At 45.3% G+C, this 19,518-nt stretch overlaps 1 protein-coding gene across 2 annotated transcripts; it reads right to left on the bottom strand.

The window, feature by feature from the left end:
• Positions 1 to 155: 155 nt before the first annotated feature.
• Positions 156 to 19,518, bottom strand: PRRG4 (proline rich and Gla domain 4). 2 transcript variants are annotated; one of them, XM_029582965.1, is made up of 6 exons: positions 19,406 to 19,518; positions 17,770 to 17,891; positions 15,516 to 15,679; positions 5,346 to 5,394; positions 4,127 to 4,259; positions 156 to 2,745 (listed from the first exon to the last, which is right to left on the bottom strand). In XM_029582965.1, exons 2-6 carry the CDS (start codon positions 17,879 to 17,881, stop codon positions 2,511 to 2,513), a joined length of 693 nt encoding a protein of 230 aa, XP_029438825.1. In that variant the 5' UTR covers positions 17,882 to 17,891; positions 19,406 to 19,518; the 3' UTR covers positions 156 to 2,510. The 2 variants fall into 2 exon arrangements, with proteins under 2 accessions (XP_029438825.1, XP_029438824.1); XM_029582964.1 differs by lacking the exon at positions 19,406 to 19,518 and adding an exon at positions 18,084 to 18,263.

Here is a 19,518-nt window from a genome sequence, read left to right as displayed (position 1 = left end):
GTGAAAAGTACATTCTATCTAAAAATAAAGGAAGTACACAAACTAAGTCGTACTCTGAGTGTGTTATTGTGTGGATGATGGAACACCTTGCTGCATTTATATTGCAGACAAATGAAAATCATACATTTCTGCAAAGGAGGATCTGGAGTCATTCGGTTTATAATACATTTTACTACTCATCAAAACCAATACGACTACACATGAGCAAATTTGTCCAAAATTTCAATGTGTGTGTTCTTTATCTTTGTACATAGAAACATCCATCAGTACCATGTCTGCACGGGTTTCTGATGAGGATCAGTACAGCAGCACCCCAGTTTAGTTACATTTATAATACTTACTAATGAAATAGAAGTCTGAATGAAAAGCACAGATCTGATTTTGTTTTAACTGCCAGGTTAATTCTCTGACTGCTACAATACTCAAAAAGTTTCCTCAATTTCCATAAACAACTGGCAGGGAGAGATCATGGTTACAACCCAAACATCGTTGAGCAGGGGGAGACCGGGTGTTTTTAGACAATGGTCTTGCTAGTTTTGGTGGCTGCATGGATGTTCTAGAACACGGTGATAACGGAAGAGGGCCTGAATATCGAATTAAGTAGGAAACTAAGAATCGGAGGATGTCGACAATATTGTAAGCCTAGAACAGCCTACTTGAGGAGAGATGAGGGTGAAACCAGCATTTGTGATGGAATCTAGACAAGCTTGGGTCAGATATGAAAGGCAGTAGTAGGAAAAGGGTTGAGAGGTTGACTAAACCTGGTGACATAGCAGGTCATGGGGTAGCCAGTCTGCTATCAACAGGCCACGAAGCTTCAGAAATCAACCGGGTCATGCCAGCAGGTAGGTATTGACTGGATATTGTTTGGCAAGGCTACTGGAACCTAAGCGTCCAGATGTTTGGGCATTGGCCTCACTGGTTTTGTTGGCTGCTTTGATTGTTTTAGGGCTTGGGGTTGAGATAGGTGGGAGGGGGAAAAATGATACTTCCTATAATGGTGGAGAATCCAAAAGGAAGACAACAAAAACTGGCATGGATAAGGAGCAATATCCTACAAGTGGTGAAGCTTCTGTGGCTGCAGTTGGGATATATCCTTGGCAGTGTGGATCACAAAAACTGGCCAGACTGGATGGGCCACCTGATGTTTTTCTGCCGTCATCTACTATATTAGTACTGACCCAGTATCAGTTAAAAATGTTGCTATGAAAACATTTTTAAAAGATCTGTAGTTCTCTTTCATGTCCTTAAGAGATCTTGTGAGCAGTCATGCTTGGAAGAGTTTCTTATACTAATTGTAAATATAACTGACAAAATGTAACATATAAAAATGATTTTACAGAGAAATGCGATGGAAGGAAAAGACCATACAGCATATCTAGTCTGCCCATCTGCACAAACTATTCACATTTAACATCCCTACCACTTCTTCATAAGATCCTCTGTCTTTATCCCATTCTTTCTTGAATTAAATTGCTGTCCTTGTCTCCACCACCTCCCTGGGGAGGCTTTTCCATCATCTGCTACCCTCGGTAAAAAATGAGCTCCTTAGAATACTCCTGAGTCTGCCTCCCTTTCACACTCACCCCGTGACCCAACTGGCCCCCATCGCTTTATCAACTGTTAGTTTAGCTATAGCTCCTTGCTAATACAGTCTTCTGAAAGTGGTCTGAAGTTTACGTCACTTCCAATCTAATTTGTGTTCATTTTATGTGGTCCTGCTCCTGCGCCTTCCTCAGTGAACACGGAACAGGAATATTTAAGCAATTCTGCTGGCTCCTCATCAGCCTCTGCCTATTCCTTCCCTTCACCTCCGAGTCTCTCAAGGCCACGTTTGTCACATATCTAAAAAATAGAAGTCTTGTCCCTCCTGTTTTACTGAATGTTGCTTGATACAATGTATAATACACGCAGCTGCAATTATTATACTTTGGAGCAGAGTTTCCATACACAAATATATATTTAGTGAACAAAGAAAAGGAGATCATCAACTGATAAATACAAATATTCATAAAGCATAATGTATTTGATTGCTTGGCTCAATGGGCAAGAGGATTTTCTCGTTTTGTGTACAATAAATAATTCAGTTCTTAGCGCACCTGTACTATTACCTGTAGCCTGATTCACTTAGGCCTGTTTTGTGTGTGTTTGGGTCTCATCTCACGCTTTTAAGACACCAAGAAGCCTCTGAATGGTCGCTGGCATGTGAAGGACAGAGAAAGGGCCCTGGAGCATTTCTCCTTGTGTCATGACAAGGACAGCAAGTTGGTGAGTGGCTGCTGTAGTCTAAGGAGGCAGGTTTACACCTGTCCCATTTACAGCTAGGATAGAAAGGAGTGGAATACATCATCTCACCACATAATTATTTTCTCTTTGTTAGTCATAAGAGAGACGAGTAATTCCTTTCCTTCAAGAGTTAACAGGTCCTTCCCCCCTTTGTGAAACGCTGCTACCTATTCAGCATTGGAAAAGGTGGCCTCTCTCTCTACACACTTCCTAGCCCTCAGAGGCTAGAGCGATGACGGGTTAGGAAGGGACAGGGACTTTTTTAAAACCTTCAGCTGCTGTGTAATCCCTGGATAAGGTGGTGGTGGTACATCACACACTCCTGCTGATGACACTGCTTCTTCGTAAGAGGGCGGGCCAGAGTCCTCCGCAGTCAGTGGCAGGGAAACGGGAGCCAAAGAAACATCATCTTGTCTTCTGGAGATAATGGACCCGGAGTTCCTCCAAATATGAGACGAACTGGAACAATAAGAAAAGTGTTACTCAAAGACACTGCTTGTATTACATAAATATGTTCCCTTTGCCGCACAAACCTCACTCATTTGGGAGGAGCAAGATTGGAGTTTTTATTGGGTTGAAATAAGATAGGGAAAATATGTTTTTATTATTGTGAGGATTTTGGTGATTTTTGGAGTGTATTTATTCATATGTTATATATTTAATGTGAGGTCCAAATAGGAAGTTCTCGCTCCCCGCCTGTGGGGCCTCTTTGGGCTTCTGGGACTATTTGATCAGTCCTTCCAGCTCCCTGGCCTACACTTCCTGCTGGCGGCCATCTTGTTTACTGTTTGGACTCACATAATGTCCAGGCTTCCAGTCAACAGGTTGCCAGAGCTTGGTTTTGATTCTCCAGTCCTCTCGGAGTAATGCATCCAGAGTTCATTTTGCTGCATTGACTCCAACATATTCTTTGCTTCTTCAGATCTGCTTCTTCATCTCATCTATTCATCCTGTTTCCTTTATGCTTCCAACTACATTCCTGCATAGTCCTGGTTCTGGCCTCCTTCCTAAGCCCCTCTGGCTCCCAGCACCTAGGGGACAACCCAAGGCGTAGGCGGCCATCACAGACAGAAGATGCTGCTACTGTTCCAGCTGGAACCCATCAGACTTGCTTTGCCAGTGTACTGTCCATTCTTTGCCTTGGGGTCATACCTCCAACTGACTATCCTGTCACATCAAGCTCTGGCCAATGGATCCTGCTGAACTAGCCACTTTTTGCAAGCCCCGGGACTTACGCGCGTCGCCAGGCCTTTTGGGCTGGATTTACGCGCATAACCTTTTGAAAATCCGGCCCATTAGGTTTCCAGAAGGGTAGCAGGATGAAAAGGATTGCAGGGACCAGGCTAGGGTGGAGATCTAGACATAGCAGAAGGGAGGGGAAATGGAGAGTTCACAGTGGGGGGAGGTGAGAGAGGTTGAAGATTTGAAATGCGGGTGCAGTAGGGGAAATGGAGGTCCACCGGTGCATGGGTAGCAAACCAGAAGTCCATCGGGGAGAGTAGCATGGCACCATGACACCATCCTTGCCTCCAACATAAAGATAAGTCTATATTGTGTGACGTCTGCCCTTGGAAGTGCCTCCTAGTTCTTGTATTATGATGACACATGTAGACTGCAGTACATAATTTCCCTGTATAACCCTGTATTTATATTTTATTCTGTAAGTGGCTTAGTTTTTATAAAAATTTGTTGACTGATCAATTAAAAGAAATACATCCTGTTTTTGCAAACACTGAAAGTCATAGGAGTTAGGAGTTAAGCACTAAGCAGAGCACCTCTAGATGTTATTCAAGCCATAAATTAGCAGTCTCAGTATCAGCAGTTTTTGTGAGCTACGTACCCCCGATCTCTTCTTGACCTGCATCTGTTTGTGAAGAAATAGTAGCCGAGTAGTCCAAATATAACCAAAAATACGCCAGCAGCAACAAGGCCAGTTAGAAGCCCAATGGCATCAATCTTCTGGGATCTGTCATCTAACAAAAATCAAATATTAGTCAACTCCCCTGCAATTTACAGCTGCATTCAAACTGTGGTCAGCAGCCTTTGTGAATATTATTTCAGGCGTGTTACAATAAGATTTCTAGACACTAGTTTCTATAAAATGTCACTATTTTAACTGGCTGTATCATTCACTACTGTTCTCTAATTCCAGTGATTTATGGAAACAAGGAAACGAATGCTAGAATAATCGAAGAATTCAACAGTATCCTATTAGAAAACAGTCAAATGAATGGCACAGTTGACATCTGGAATTTCTTGTAAGCTGCACAGAATATACAGCTCCAAAAGGAGAGAGAGCAACCCAAAGTAAAAGCCATTTTCTGTAGGATTTATTAAATTATTTATTAAATTTCTACCCCCACCCAATTACCAAAATGTGTTCTGGGCAATTTTCTCCTTCTCCAGAGCTTGGGGAACCTGCCAGAAAATCACACACACCAATGACCCCCCTGACAGGCTCCACATGGGAGCTACAGAGCATGCAAAAACAAATGATCTCCAAAATGACAGAAAAAATATGGGACCATCTTTAGGCTGGAGCAGGGATTGCTGCAGTAGAAATCTCCTGGCAATCCCTCTATTCCCCAGTCGGCTTTGCTCTCCTTCCCCATATGGAGTGGACTGTGCTTAGAGAAGAGGGGGGAGGGGAGCAGGGACTGGCAGAAGACTTGGCAGGTTATACCCCCTCCATAGGTTCTTCTCACAGCTACTGACCCTATGCACAAACCGGCTCCTTCATCCACTGCCTACCTGCACTGTAGGGCTGCGTTTAGGCCTGGCTGGTACAACTGCCGGGGAGCCTGGCGCAGTCACATGATTCACCCTAACCTAAGGACGGTCAGGAAAATCACCTGTCTGTTTCAGATTTTACCTCCTTCTGGGAGTTTGCAGCCCGAAGCCTGGCAGAGCATTTCAACAACGCTCAGAACTGGCTGCTAAAGTACTGCTTTACACTGAACAATGGCACAAAACCGAACGGGAAATGAAGTCAGCTACCATGAAGAACAAGTCACCAGTGGAGACAGAGAAGAACCAGCTCCATTAGCTTCGGGTCTTACCGGAGTTAAAGTATGGACCTCTGGCAGTATAATGCTTCCAAAAAGCCATCTAGGTAAAACAAAAAAAAAAAAGTTACATTCATTTTCAATTGTTAAACAAAATAATTCAAAAACATAACTTATAGCTGGCTTGATGCAGAGGAACTGTGGGAAATGATGCAGAGGAAGAGCTGCAAAGAACCTTCAGAGAGTAGCAATACTGCCCATGTCCCCTCCCCGTCACTTTATCAGCCTTCAGCTTCCACAGAGCAGGTCTGGAAACACATCCGTAATGAACTGATCCCAGAGTCTCTGCAACAGCAAATATCTTTGTGCAGGAAAATTAGCTAAAAAAAAAAAAAAGCTGCAGTCCTGTAATGCTTCCCTTCCCGTGGCTAACCTGCTAGGTCCTAGCAGGGAGTATGAGCCATATCCTTAAAGCTGCTCCCCAATATGGCCCTCTTTGAAAGATGCGATGGGCGCATGGCTCCTACAACCTGGAGGAAAATGAGTCTTTCCCAACGTTATTTATTGCTGCTAAGAATGCATAGCATGATCAATTATACAAATATATAATATAGTGCTGCACATATCTACAGCAAGGTGCATGCCAGTTATGCTTCAATGCTGCTTTAAACATTTTAACCTACCAACAGGATAACTTTCAAGTCTTTAAAGTGACAGAATATATGCTACATAATAATAATACAACTCATTAGAAACTAATACATGGTAAATGTAAGGTTTGTGGACTCTTGATGCTGTGGTGAGGTTGGCTCAGCCTACAGGTAGGCCCTATAGGCCCTCACCAACTCCAACAGCTGGTGACGCTACGCAGGGAAGATATTGAACAGGAGCTTCAGCGATACCAGCCTCTTTCCCCTTGGGTTGATCCCTTGAGTGCCGGGAGCCAGCAGACGAGAGTCTCTGTGGACGTGATGTATGCGTAGGTCCAGGGCTGGACTAGAGTTAGAAGCAGGCGGCAAACAAGAGTGGTCAATGTCCAGGCAAGGGTCAGAGGTGGGCAGAAAACTAGAATAGTCAATGTCCAGGCAAGGGTCAAAGCCAGAGGTCAGTCCAAGGGAAGGCTGGGGTGGAGAAACATGGCAAGCTGGGCTGGAGAGATGAGGCTAGGCTGGGCCGGAGAGACGAAGTAAGGCAGCAAGAAACAGGAAGCAGCAACGCCCACCTCACCAACAATGCAGGAGATGCAAGGCAGGGACGTCAGGAGGGCCCTTTTATAGGGCTGAAATGGTGATGTCATCAAGAGGCGTCACAGCCAGTTTTCCGCTGTGGGCCCTTTAAAAGCCAGGCACGTGCATGCCTATGGAGGGAGAAAAGAGGCAATTGTTCTGGCAGTGTCCTTGCCATGCAAGAGAGAAGGCTGATGGCGTCTGCTGCTGCGCAGGGGCCTAGGTGCTGTTGGTATCGGGGATGAGTGCGGCAGCTTGCGGAGACGTCCCACAAGCAGCCAAACGTAACAGCACACACTTTATAATTCATAAACACCTATAAAACTATTAGTTGTTTCATTAAGATAACTGAGGGGAAGCCATACTAAAATATTATAGTTAGTACATTTATTCAAGATCCCATATTCTTTGAGAATATTATTTTCATTCGTATTTTTAAAGAAATACTTATTCACAGTCATTACTAGTTTCTGTTCAGTTAATGGTAAAAGCCATCAACCACCATCAATCAAATCTCTCATCTCTCTCTCTTCTCTAGCGATGCATCCCTCGGGACGCTTTGTACGCTACATAACAAGAGCCAGACTGCAGGTGAAACATCAGCCCAGTCCTTGCACTGCATTCAGCATTGCAATAATGGTGTCGTGGAGACGGCAAAGGGAAGTGGAGGAATAGTTCATGGAGCGAACAAAACAGAAGCAAGAGGCCGGCTGGTGGAATATCTTGGGAAGCATTACCATACTCACGTATAGTAACTGTGTGCATAAAAATCAGCTCATAGGTGTGTAAATAGCATATACCGTACTTGTGTATCGGCTATTTTATAACCCTCAAAATCAACATGTAGGTAAGGTTACACGAGTAAATGTGCGTGTGTGAAAAAGAGATGGGCCGAGGGCGTTCTGGATGGGGGCCAACATTCATGCGAGTGAGTTGCTATTTTGTAGGCAAGATGTGCCTGTAAGTTTGGCAGCTTACTCGTGCATATTTACACCTGCTCAGTATCTGGAGTAAGTGATCGTAAATGTCTTAAAACGTGAAATACTGACAGGCCGAAGAGCCAGGAGGGTCTCGATGATCTGCAGGTGGACTGGGCAAACTGGTAGAATAATTGATAAAACTGGAAATTTCATTAACAAACGTATGATAGAAAATGTCCTGACTTACGCATGTAAAAGCCGACTTATGGGGGGGGGGGGGGGGGGGGGGGAGGGAGTTAAATGCATGTGAATTACACAGATCAAATCTCCACATGCGTAGTTATCACGTTAGATGCAAAATACATGAGTACAGTAATTGTGCGTCACTTATCTGGATAAACTCCGACTGATACAGACCTTCAGATACCTGAAAGGTTTTAGTGATGCACAAACATCAAACCTTTTCCATTGGAAAGAAACCAGTAGAACTAGGGATCACGAACTGAAACTCCAGGGGAGGATGACTCACAACACCAGAAAATATTTCTTCACAGGGAGGTGGTGGATGCCTGGAATGCCCTTCCGGAGGAGGTGTGAAGACGAAAACAGTCAAAGAATTCAAAGGGACATGGGATAAACACTGTGGATCCCTAAAGGCTCGAGGATGGAAATGAAGAAAAGAGTGCATGAGGGTAACCTGCTTGGTGCAACAGTTACCACCCTTTACAGAAGCATAGGGATTACTACCCTTAACCAATAAGCCTTGATGCTTTTGATGCAACTGCAACATTGCTCTCTGCTTTTGGATGGAAGAGAAATTGGATTCAGACGACAGCCAGCTCAGGCCCTGGCTTCTATGGTATGGGGTACTGATATGCAGACATAAGGGAAAAAGCACAGGACTGCGTCTAAGGCCAAGTGCATAAGCAAAACACGACAGCAGTATCTGAATTTTCAAGAAGGCTCATCACCCAGTACAAATGTTGCTAGCAGGAAATTTTTTATGGATTATCATAAGGCTTGGGAATAACTGCACGGCGCGGCAGTTGCTATGTTTATGAGAAACAAGGGGGAGGGGGTAACTTGCATGGAGCGGCAGTCACTACCATAAGAAGCTTGCTGGGCAGACTGGATGGATCATTTGGTCCTTTTCTACAGTCATTACTATGTTACTATGTTTTATCTGGCTAAATCTTGAAAGCAGCACTTTCTGGACAAATCCCTACTTATCCGGCTAAGTATCAGCAAAGTCGCTACTTAGCCAGATAAGTCTTAAAACGTGCAGGTTGTAAGATATAGGAGCAGATTTTCATGTGTCCATATATATTCGCTTGAACAGGTGCGAGCACAGCTCTTTGCAAGGTATCCTCCCTGTGTGCAAACGTTCATAGCCACTTGTCAACAAAAATCACTGAGCTCGTGTACGCCACGGCAGAGGCAGACTCGCTGTGACGGGAATCAGGCCTTGGATGTGAGGATCTCTTCAGAAGAAACAGAATATGGAAAAAGAGAACAGGAACACCAAAGGAGCCAATGAAGGAAAGGGCGTGAAGCTGGTACTGCGCGTTGCCCTGGTGAAAGCCAGGGCACATCGGTGTACATGGGAGAAGCCTACAGACCTCTAACAAAGGGAAAGAGATGGATCCAAAGGAGAGGGAGGCGGCTTCAGTCTCCCAGATGTGAACTGAAATCTCCCTGATGGAATTTAAGGAGGAGGCTCTAGAGACTGAGGGCATGAAAGTGAAAGGAGTAATCTTGGTGGACGCATGGAACAACCTCCCCATGGAGGTGTGGAAACCACAACATTATCCGCATTCATGAAAGCATGGGATAAACACAGGTGATCTCTGAGGGCGTGGTGGTTGGGCGGATGGGCAGACGGCCTCTTTCTGCCCATCACATGTCCCTTCGTTCTGTTTTTAAAAAGGATGAGTGATTGAACTGAGGAAATCCCATCAGGAACCAAAGATGTAAAGGAAACAGAGAAACTGTGGCTAGCAACAAAAAGAAGCATGGAGAAGGCCACAAATGACAGCGTAAAAACAGGTCAGCAAGTGGCCATCATGATAAAGTGCACCCAGCCCAGCACCAAGGTTTACTGCGGTTAGACATGCGTTTTGGGAGTGCTAGACTAGCGTCCAATGCAATAAGGGGATCAGCACGTCCAAAACGAGCGGGCTAACAAACGCATCCCAATTAGCCCCTACCAAATTTAAAATCCACGCAGATGAGGCTATTACTGGCCGAAGCAGGAAAGCACTGGGCGCCCAATGCACACTTTTTAACTCCGGGAATTTAACTCCGGCCCCCGGAGGTGGAGTAAAGTTAACTCACAGCCACGGGCTCACGAGAAACGTTAAAAAAAATATGGCCCCGCGTGTTGCGATACGTGTATCCTCCTCCTCAGTATCGCTGTGGCTCCCGAAGCTACTGCTTGCGGTGGAGAAAAATAAATGCCTGTTTGACTTTTCTCACGGCCACACAATTTAGACGCCCGTAGCAAAGGGTGCCTAATATAAAGCACCAGCAGCCTCAGCAAAACAAAAAAAAAAAAGAGGCCAGATCACAACGGACGCTTGTACTGAGCGCCGCCGCAAGTGTGGGAGGCTGCCTGATGCAATAAAACTACTTTTCAGCGTTACAGGCGCACACTTTTCCCTTCGTGCACCCTTTTTTTTCACTGCCCCCAACTTCTCTCTCATTTAAATACTGCATCGGGGGCGAACGGGGAGATGCAGTTGCCCGCGCGTTAGGACGTCGGGCACTCAAATACGAGCGCCCATTTTGCACGCGTGTTCTTACCGTGTCGGCCTGAGAAAAGTGCAAAGGAAAAGCTGGCGCACATCAGGAAAGCGGAGAAATCGGGAACAGAGATCCACATAAAGGAAACTCTCCAGTCAGGAAAACAAAAAAAAAGATAACTTTTTGTCTTCAGATTTATAAAGGAAGAGACAAAGATCAAAAACACATGGCAAAGGGAGAGCATGAGAAAGAAGGCAAGCAGGAGGCAGAACTCTTGCATTCTTTCCCTTGGTGTACACGGAAGACGTGCAAAGGGCAGGAGTCAGGAATGTAAATGTTGGTTAAATGCATTTAGAGCAGAGTGGTTTCATGGTGAGGGGTACAGAGGAGGAGGGGGCTGAAGAGAACTAGTCAGCAGGAGAAGGGCGTTAAGGTGCATACGTGCCTTTCTGGAATATGGGGCAGCCAGCCACTAGAAGAAGCAGACACCGAAAACCAGAGAGGCCCTGATCTCGCTCTTGGGCCAAGACTGTTAGGAGGTGTAGTTTTAACATAATCTAGCCTAGGAAGCCAGGCAGACGCAATTAGGAAAGAGAATATGAAATGGAGAAAAAGCAGACACCTGAGAAAGGTTGAGAAGGCCCTACCCTAAAGAGCTTACTCAGGGAACTACTACTCCACAGAGGAAACGGTTGGTTAGGCAATAGAATGATGGCAAATTTAAAACATTAAGATCATAAATGATCTTGGTCCTGAAAATTTAAGAGACCAGATATCTTGTTATAGATCGCTCCTTATTTTAAGATCAACCCAAGAGGCTTTATATAACCCCTCCGCCCCCACCACACACACACACACACACACACACATCTTGCCAGAGGTTAAACTTGTGAGGACACATTAAAGAGCTTTTTCTAGTTCAGCTCCATGTCTTTGTAATGCAAAACCTAGAGAGGCATGTTTAGATGTATAGTGACTATCTGGTTATTCTAACAGGCTTTTAATTTATGAGATTTTATGGTTTACTTTGGGTGTTTTATGCTTTGTTTTCTGTTATGGTTTTATGCTGTTTTATTTTGTTACTTGATTTTATGACTGATTGTTATTGTATTTTTTTTTGTGTTCATTGTTCGGAACCTTTTTTTTTTGTTTACTTTTTATCAGAAGAGTGGTTTATAAAAGTAAATAAATATGTCACCAATCAGTGTGATAAAACAGCAGAGCGTGTGAAGTGTATGCTCAGGTGCACAAGGATAAGTAGTAGCAGTAGGAAAGAAGTGGTATTTCCCTTGTGTAGAACAGTGGTGAGACCTCACCCTGAGTACTGTGTTCAGTTCTGGAAGCTGCACCTTATAAACACAGTGAGAGGATGGAAGTGGCTCAGAAGCATGGAATTCGAAATGTGGAAGGCAGGCTGGATGTGACGGAACATTCAAATATCTAGCAGGCTTCAATAAAGTAAAAGGTGGTAGAACTTTCTATCAAACAGCCAAGCCTTAACTGGCTTTCTGAAACATAGATAGTTCAGTTTATCCTGCAGGGAAGAATTCCAGAGGAATGGCACAAGGTAAATAAAGGCCAATCATCTGGTGGATGCCAACAAATCTCTAAAAGTGATGGAACAGATAAGAGACCTTGCTGGAAAGATCTAAAGCCTTCTGCTGGGAACACGTGAGTGGGAAGTGCCAAGGGTAGCAATAAATGGCATTCACTCCAAGGAGTGGGTGTTACTAGTGGTGTTTCACAGGAATCAGTCCTTGGGTCATTTCTCTTCACCATTTTCACGCATGACATTGTGAAAGGCTTGTCTTTTTGCAGATAATATCAAAATCTGCAACAGAGTAGACAGCCAGGAAGGTGTAGAAAACATGAGATGGGATCTAGCAAAATGCAAGGAATGGTCTAGGGATCTGGCAGCTAAGAATGCTAAAAACGCAGAGTTATGCATTTAGAGTGCAAAAACCCAAGGGAGAGGTATAGAATCTGGGGTGATTATATCTGATGATCTCAGTCAGGTGGATAAGGTGATGCCAAATGCCATAAAGATGCTTGGCTGTATAGGGAGAGGAATGGTCAACAGAAAAAGGGAGGTGATATTGCTCCTGTATAGGACCCTGGTGAGACCTCACTTGGAATACTGCACACAATTCTGGAGACCTCACCTTCAAAAGGATATAAACAGGATGGAGTCCATCCAGAGGGTGGCTACTAAAATGATCAGTGGTCTTCACTCTAAAGCATATGGGGACAGACTTAAGGATCTAAACACGTATACCCTAGAGGAAAGGCAAGATAGTGGAGATGTGATAGACACATTCAAATACCTCCAAGGTTTTCATGCACAGAAGGCAAGCCTCTTTCAAAGGAAAGGAGGATCTACAGCAAGGGGTAATGGGATAAGGGTGAAAGGCGTAATCTAAGGAAGTAATTCTTTATAATTTCTTTATTGATAAATTTAAAAATACATCAAAGATGACTTGAGAAAGAAAACCCGTTATGTTGTTACTGTTCATAGACGTAGTACAATCCAAACAGTGCATAGTCCACATATAAGGGGGAGAATTTGTATACAATCCAAAGAATTTCTATAAAGGAAAGCAAAGCAAAACAGCACTAATTTACAAACATGAGAACTTAAAAGGATACTACAGGGATAGGGCTTAGGGGTGACATCATACTCTGTTGAACCATCGTATCAAAAGGGTTAGCTATACAGGTTTGGAAAATAGATGCAAAAGCATCCTTGTAATTAATGAGGCAAGAAAATTTAAGAAAAAAATGGTCTCTTAATTGCTTCCTTCTGTTTTGTGTTAGCTTAGAAAAGTCAGGAAAATTTTCACTCCTAAATGCCAGTGTCTTATTGGGATTCAGTTCAAAGGTAGCTAAGAGGGATACAGGTTTAGCCAATATAGCATCGGAAGTCTCTAGTAAGGTTCTTATAACCAGAGAGACTGAGATGGATCTTCCACTATATATCTATAGAGCATCTCTTTAGCAACTTAGGAAAATGAATAAACTGCTAATTCTTTCCTCTTAAAGAATTCTCAGTGTTCTCCAGCTTCGCTAATAAATGGACATTGTCCTTCACTAAAGATTGTTGGATTACAGTCATTTGATCAGTCTTAGTTGTAAGATCCAAGAAACATTGTACAGCTTCTTCTTTAAAGTTCTCAAATTCTTTATGTTTTTGCTCCATCTTGAAATTCTTCCCAATCACTAATGCAATTTGGGCTGTAACAACTCTCCTAAGACTTTCAGTTGCTTCCCAGATAGATGCCAGTGAAAAAAAACCAGGGAGTCTCTGCAAACGAAACTAGCACACTGCTCAACCCCAGAAGGAGACCTCAATGCCTGTTCCTGCAGCATGAGCCTTTCTTCTCCAACTCCAACGTTTCTCCAGCTTCCTCAGTCCTCTAGACCCCCATCCTCATTCACCCCAGATGCTGACACCAAGCTCTGTTCCAATGCCGCTTTCCCTGCAGCAGAGAGAACGTCAACAATGTCACCTGAATGGGACAACTCTTGCTGCAGCCTGGAACTGCTAGCGGCTGCTGGTTCTCAAAGCAGGGCAGATCGAATGGGGGCATGGCATCCCCCCTTCCCCAGCTCAAGGACAATGTGCCTCCAACATCGAGAGACACCGCAAAGGAGAGTACAGGACCAGTTGCTACTGGAGAAGAAACAACCGCAGGGAAGGCAAAAAAATCTTCCCTTTCTGTTTTTTAACCATTGTAACGAAAAGGCTGAGGAAAACGATAATAGGCAAAATAAAGGTCCAGTGATGGAACTAAGGCTCGGAGCGGTGCATGCTGCTGTGGCGGCCATTTGAAGTCCTAAGGAAGTACTTCTTTACAAAGAGAGTAGTGGATACATGGAACAGCCTTCCTTTGGAGGTGGAGACCAGGACAGTATCTGAATTCAAGAAGGCATGGGATAAATACAGAGGATCTCTGAAGGAATGATAGAGTTAGAAAAGCTGAGCAGTTGTGTGGATGGGCAGAGTAGAGGCCTGTGGTCTTTTTCTGCCATCATGTTTCTAATGTATGCAAGCGCTCCGACAGATATCTGGGAGACCCTTGTAAAGTCAGGCAGAGGATTTTAAACTTAGAACTTGCTTCAGTGGGGCGCCAGTGCATACAGCATAGAACAGTGGTCTAGCTGCAGTATTCTGAAGCAGTTGAAACCTTTTAATACCGCACGTAGAAAATCCAGTTTGTAAGCCACCAGTGAATAAATGATGGTGATAAAATCTGCATGTTCTGAGAAAGGCTTTCAACAAATCAAGCGGAGATGACAGAAAACAGGGCGAACTACAGGAGAGACTTGAAGGATCATGAAGAGCTGGGAGTCAGGTTTTACTCCTGGGCTTGTTATGCTGGGTTTTAATTTTTGGTACATTTATTTTCAGCTTGATTGCCTACAATTCCCTTTGAAGATCAAAGCTGGTTACAATTCTAAAACACCCTAACATTGTAGGCATGCTGCTGAAATCTATGGAAGAACAGGAAGAAGCAGAGGATTCCTCTATGAAAGCTAGCTCCTGAGCCAAGAGACCCCTCAGCTCCAGCTCCAGGAACCCCTGCTCTGATGCTGGAGCAGAAGTTCCTGGAGCCAGAGCAAGACTATTGGAGCCACTCCAGAGCCAGAGTTGGCAAACCTGGAGCACTTCTAACCCTAAGTGGATGTACAGAGAAAGGACCTGGGTTAAATCCTGAAATAGCACTGATGATCCTTTTTTGAATATAGTACTGTTTTGCTTCCCGCACTCTTGCTATCCAGTTTCTGGACTGCCTTTTTCCCCCCTTTCAAACAGGATGATTAATCAAAGGACAGGCCAGCATCAAAAGAGAAGAGCACGGAGTTCTTACCTGTTCCCCTAAGAGATGTCAACAGTTATCACCTGAGATGGAGGCACACAAATAAGTAAATCCTAATTGTTATTGTTTTTGCATTCTGTTCAGTAAAGTTTTACGTTTGTATAAACAGACTTATGGAGTCATTTTTTATAGACATAATTGTATGAGAGCAAGAACGATGGGTAGACGTGCAGGAATATATATGCATGTGTACGGTGTGGGTCCTGCTAGCCTATGCATGAGGCTGAAAATGTGAAGCAAGATGGAAAGGCGGAGGTATGAATGTAAGTGAGAGTGTTAGGCTGGTTGTCTGGGGGGCAAGATACGGTAGCTGTTAAAAAGTCAAGTGCCATAGTCTGCTGCAGAGAAAGTGGTTCTGTGTCATTGAAAGCAGCTTTTGAAAGAAGAAAGTACAGAATCTCGGCACCTTATTGGAAAAGGATCCTGCAAAATGCAGAAGTAAATGAGAAGATAATTTACTGTTTTAATCGTGGTCTCCAAGTATCTCTCGTAGTTCTTCAAATTACAGACTTCTTCATAACATTCTCGTTCCAGATTTCCTGGAGTAAACATTTCAAAGTCCAGCCGATTGTAGAGGAGGCGGCGTGCGAGGAACATGCTGGCCTCTTGGCCATTCGTGAATACTGAAACGGGAGGGTAAAACACCTTGATTAATTAGCACCAAGTTTAATGGTTCCTGGTAAAAAGGAAGGTACGCGGCACTTCCTGACTATTTTGGAAGTGGTTAGGAAATGCTTCAGAAATGAAATAGAAAGCAGATAAACATCGCAGAGGATTTCTCAGACTTTGGTCATGGTCGGCCTGGTCTAGTATGGGTAAAAATGAAAAACCAAGACCACTTCTGAATGTGAAAACTTACTAAAAACAGGGGGGTTGTTTCTTCTGTCATTTCAGATTAGAAAGGACACAAAGCAAGGCCATGTTACCAGTGTCTTCCATGTCGTTTTAAAATGACCGCACCTTCCTTCTCAAACCAGGCCTGATAAAAAGGGGCTCTTTCATTCACAAATGTCCATTGTGTCCCTGACACAGAAGTTCGTGAACTTGCCAAACGTTTCTCTCAATTGTGGTTCCAGGCTCATTCCCAGATTTCTGCTGTAGCCAGGTCAGGACAGCGCCTGCTCAGGCTGAGCACGGGAAACATTTTGTTTCATTTTTCTTTTTGTTGCCTATTTTAATTTTGTTTTGTTTGTTACTTATTGGATATAAAATGTGCTTTTATCTATGTACACATTTCATGCGCATAAATACGACTTTACATTCATAAACATGTATTGTGTACAGAAATGAAACGAAACGCACATCCCTAACGAATGGCACTAGGTGGTTCCAGAATGTTTCAGTAATACCTCCCCCCCCCCCCCCCCCCCGTTTAAGAGCATAAAATACAAGAATATAAGATGTTCCATCCCAAGTCGCCCAGCATCCTGTCTCCAACAGGGATACTAAACTGATCCCAAAGGGTAGATCCATTAACTTGCTTGCTACACCCGCAAGTTTCCAGAGTCTATCTGACTAAATATGTGTGATGGACTTTTCCTCCAGGCACTTACTTAAACCCTTTCTAAACTCAGTAAGACTAGATAACTGGATCCCAACTCCATTAACAGATTCCACAGCTTGATTGTGCACTGGGTGAAAAAAAAAAAACTTTCTATGATTTGTTTTCAATCTGCTTGTTAGTTTCATGGAGCATCCCCTTGAAAAGATGAATATCCGACTTTTATTTGCCCGCTCCACCGTAGTCGTGATTCTATAAACTTCTATCATGCCCCCTCTATTCCAAGATGAAGAGCCCTAATCTGTATAACCTCTCCTCATCATAGGAGAACTGATTCAACCCATTTACCATTTTGCCATCCTCTGCATCTTTTCTTCTTCCACTATGTCTTTCTTTCGTGACATGGGGCAACCAAAACTCCACACGATATCCATGGTGCAGTTGCATCGTGGCTCAATACAAAGAACAGTGGTGATATCTTTGTTTTATTCTCCCTGCCTTGAAGATCGGGCTACATTCTATTTTACTTTTCTGACCCCCGCCAGGCACTGAGCAGAAGATTTCAATGCATCACTCACAAGGGCTGCAAGGTCCTGTTCCTGGGTGGTGACCCCTATCGCAGACCCCAGCCACTGTGCCCTATGGAATCATATTAAATTAAATCACATTAGACCCAGAAAGGAGTTTTCTTTATTTCATCCTGTTGTTGCTGTGTTTCCTGTTGTTGCTCCGTATTTCCACCCTGTGCTTGCGTGAACTCCTCCCCCATTTTCTCTCTATTATTATGTAATTTCAATCCTGTTGTTCAAACGTGAACCGGTATGACGTACCCACTAATACCGGTATTAAAAGTCTTTAAATAAATAAATACATTTCATCTGCCATGCATATGCCCAGTCTGGCGAGCACCTTCGTGCATTTCCTCAGCGAGTACCTCCCTCTCCCCCGACTAACAATAGCTGCTTACCTGCATTCATGCATGCAGCACAGACGGCTTCTTTCCTTACTAACGCATTTCTTTCTGGATGGTTTGGAGCGGAAGTGAATTTATGAGCTTTTTGCTAATACGAGCCAGATTTATTATGCTTTCCCCCCCCCCCCCCCCCCCCCCGTAGACCCAGCATAGTGAATCAGGCCCTGAGAGTCCTACAACTCAAGCTTATCTTCTGCTTACAGTACCGGGGTCTCTTTTACAGGAAAAAGAGCAGATACCTTCTTCTTCTGAGTCGGTGGCATGGCTTTTAGCTCTCAATTTCCTCGTGCATGATGGTAATCCAGAAACAAGTCCAGGAAGCTGGCAAAGTATCATCAAGCCCATGAACATAGTTTGGTACCTGTGGAATAAAAGCACACAGACAGGATGTTTCATTCAAGACTGCATTCACAGTGTCTCCTGCATCTTTATCAAGCCCTTGGAACTAAGCTTTCTGCAGTTTCCACCTCATGTGAGAAACAGAACCTGGCATTTTGTTTAAACTAATTTGAAGTCTTTATAAGCTGTAATAGCTTTTAAAGGACCAACAGACCTCTGGGTCTGTGAAGACTGCAAAGTTCGTCTACTTCAACACCTTTCTTTTGCTGATCCTTTAGAGCCCTGTCCCTAATGAATATGCATGAGAGGGAGATGCATGCAGATCTGTCACTAGGGTGGGCCTAACAACCAGATCAGTCCGTGGCCCTCCAGAACTGGACGTGCCCACCCCTCCTTTAGGATAACCCGACCGGGATTTCCCTTCTCGTCAGACGCGGGTTCCAAACAAGGCTGCAGCGCTGGTCACGTGGTGCAGATTTCCACGCCTGTGATTCACGCTCGAGAAATGCGATAAAATTTGAAAACAGAGAGAGAGAGAGAGAAGTTGAAAGCAGCTGATTTGTGTGGATGGGCAGGTGAGGTTCCGCCTTTCCCCCAAAGTTGGTCTCAAGGCAGATTCCAATACATGGAAATGCATTGCTTTGAAATCTTTCTTTTCCCCTTACACTGGGGGGGCTGAGCAGTGCCCTGTAATACCGCGGGCTGCTTTGCTGAGAAGAGAAACGTGACAGGGGCAGCTCGGAGGGTGCCAGCCTGGGTCCCGGCGAGGGTGCCAGGTTCTGCCCGAGAGACCCAGAAAGGCCAGGCACCCCGGCAGCGACCGAGCCCAGGGCAGAAAGTGCCAGCTCCCTCCTTCCTGCAATGATCTCCAGCAGGGGGCAAAGGTCCAGGGCTGGAAGCGGAGCTCGGCTCGGCTCGGCTCGGCACGCCCACCCCCTGCAAGCGCAGACCCTCGCGGGCAAGCAGAAGCCCGGGCCGGCACGAGATCCCGGACCGGACCGGGGGTGGCGGGAAGGGGGAGCCAGACAGGGAGGTCTCGGTCCGGTCCCGCGGCAGCGCAGGACGCACCGAGACCGAATCAACCACCCCCCCCCCCCCCCCCCCCCGGAGAAGCGCCTGGACCCCGGACCGAGAGCCCCGGTTCACTCACCCCGGGCCCCCCGAAGGTCGCTCGGTAGCTCGGGACTCTCCTGCTGCCTCCCGCCTAGGAAACTTCCTGCAGCCGCGGAGGGAGGGGCCCCAGGTCGTGCCCAGACCTGAAGAACCAGCAGAGCCCCACCCCGTGCGGGGGCAGGAGCCCGGGACACCCTCCCCCCCCCCCCCCCGATCATCTGGAACGGGAATCCCCCCCCCCCCCCCGATCATACTGACGGGAATCCGACTCCCCCCCCCCCCCAATCCCGAATTATCCACGTGGAGACACCCCCCCCCCCCGAGCCAGACGGGATCCGGGCTTCTGCCCCAGCCTGGATGGGGGGTGGGGAGGTGCCAGCCGCCTGAGTCAGGGAGGGAGCCCTGGCACTCCTGCCGCCTCACGTGTGCGCTCCTGCTGCCGGTTTCCTGCAGACAGAGATCTCCCGGGAGCCTGGGGATCGGTAACAAGTTTCAGGAGCCACCCAGACCAAAAAAGAGGTAGGGGCAATCGTCCT

This window comes from Rhinatrema bivittatum, chromosome 17 (genome assembly GCF_901001135.1).
Source record: "Rhinatrema bivittatum chromosome 17, aRhiBiv1.1, whole genome shotgun sequence".
NCBI lineage: Eukaryota > Metazoa > Chordata > Amphibia > Gymnophiona > Rhinatrematidae > Rhinatrema > Rhinatrema bivittatum.
The sequence above is the reverse complement of the archived record's forward strand: the minus strand, read 5'-3'. Positions and strand labels throughout refer to the sequence as shown.

Bases quoted from the DNA above. Each gene is read 5' to 3' on its own strand.
- PRRG4 (XM_029582965.1), bottom strand. From the start codon at position 17,881: ATGTTCATGGGCTTGATGATACTTTGCCAGCTTCCTGGACTTGTTTCT. The intron at 15,680-17,769 runs GTATCTGCTCTT...CTCCCGTTTCAG, and splicing joins CACCGACTCAGAAGAAGAAG to TATTCACGAATGGCCAAGAG. The intron at 2,746-4,126 runs GTACGTAGCTCA...TTATTGTTCCAG, and splicing joins AGGTCAAGAAGAGATCGGGG to TTCGTCTCATATTTGGAGGA.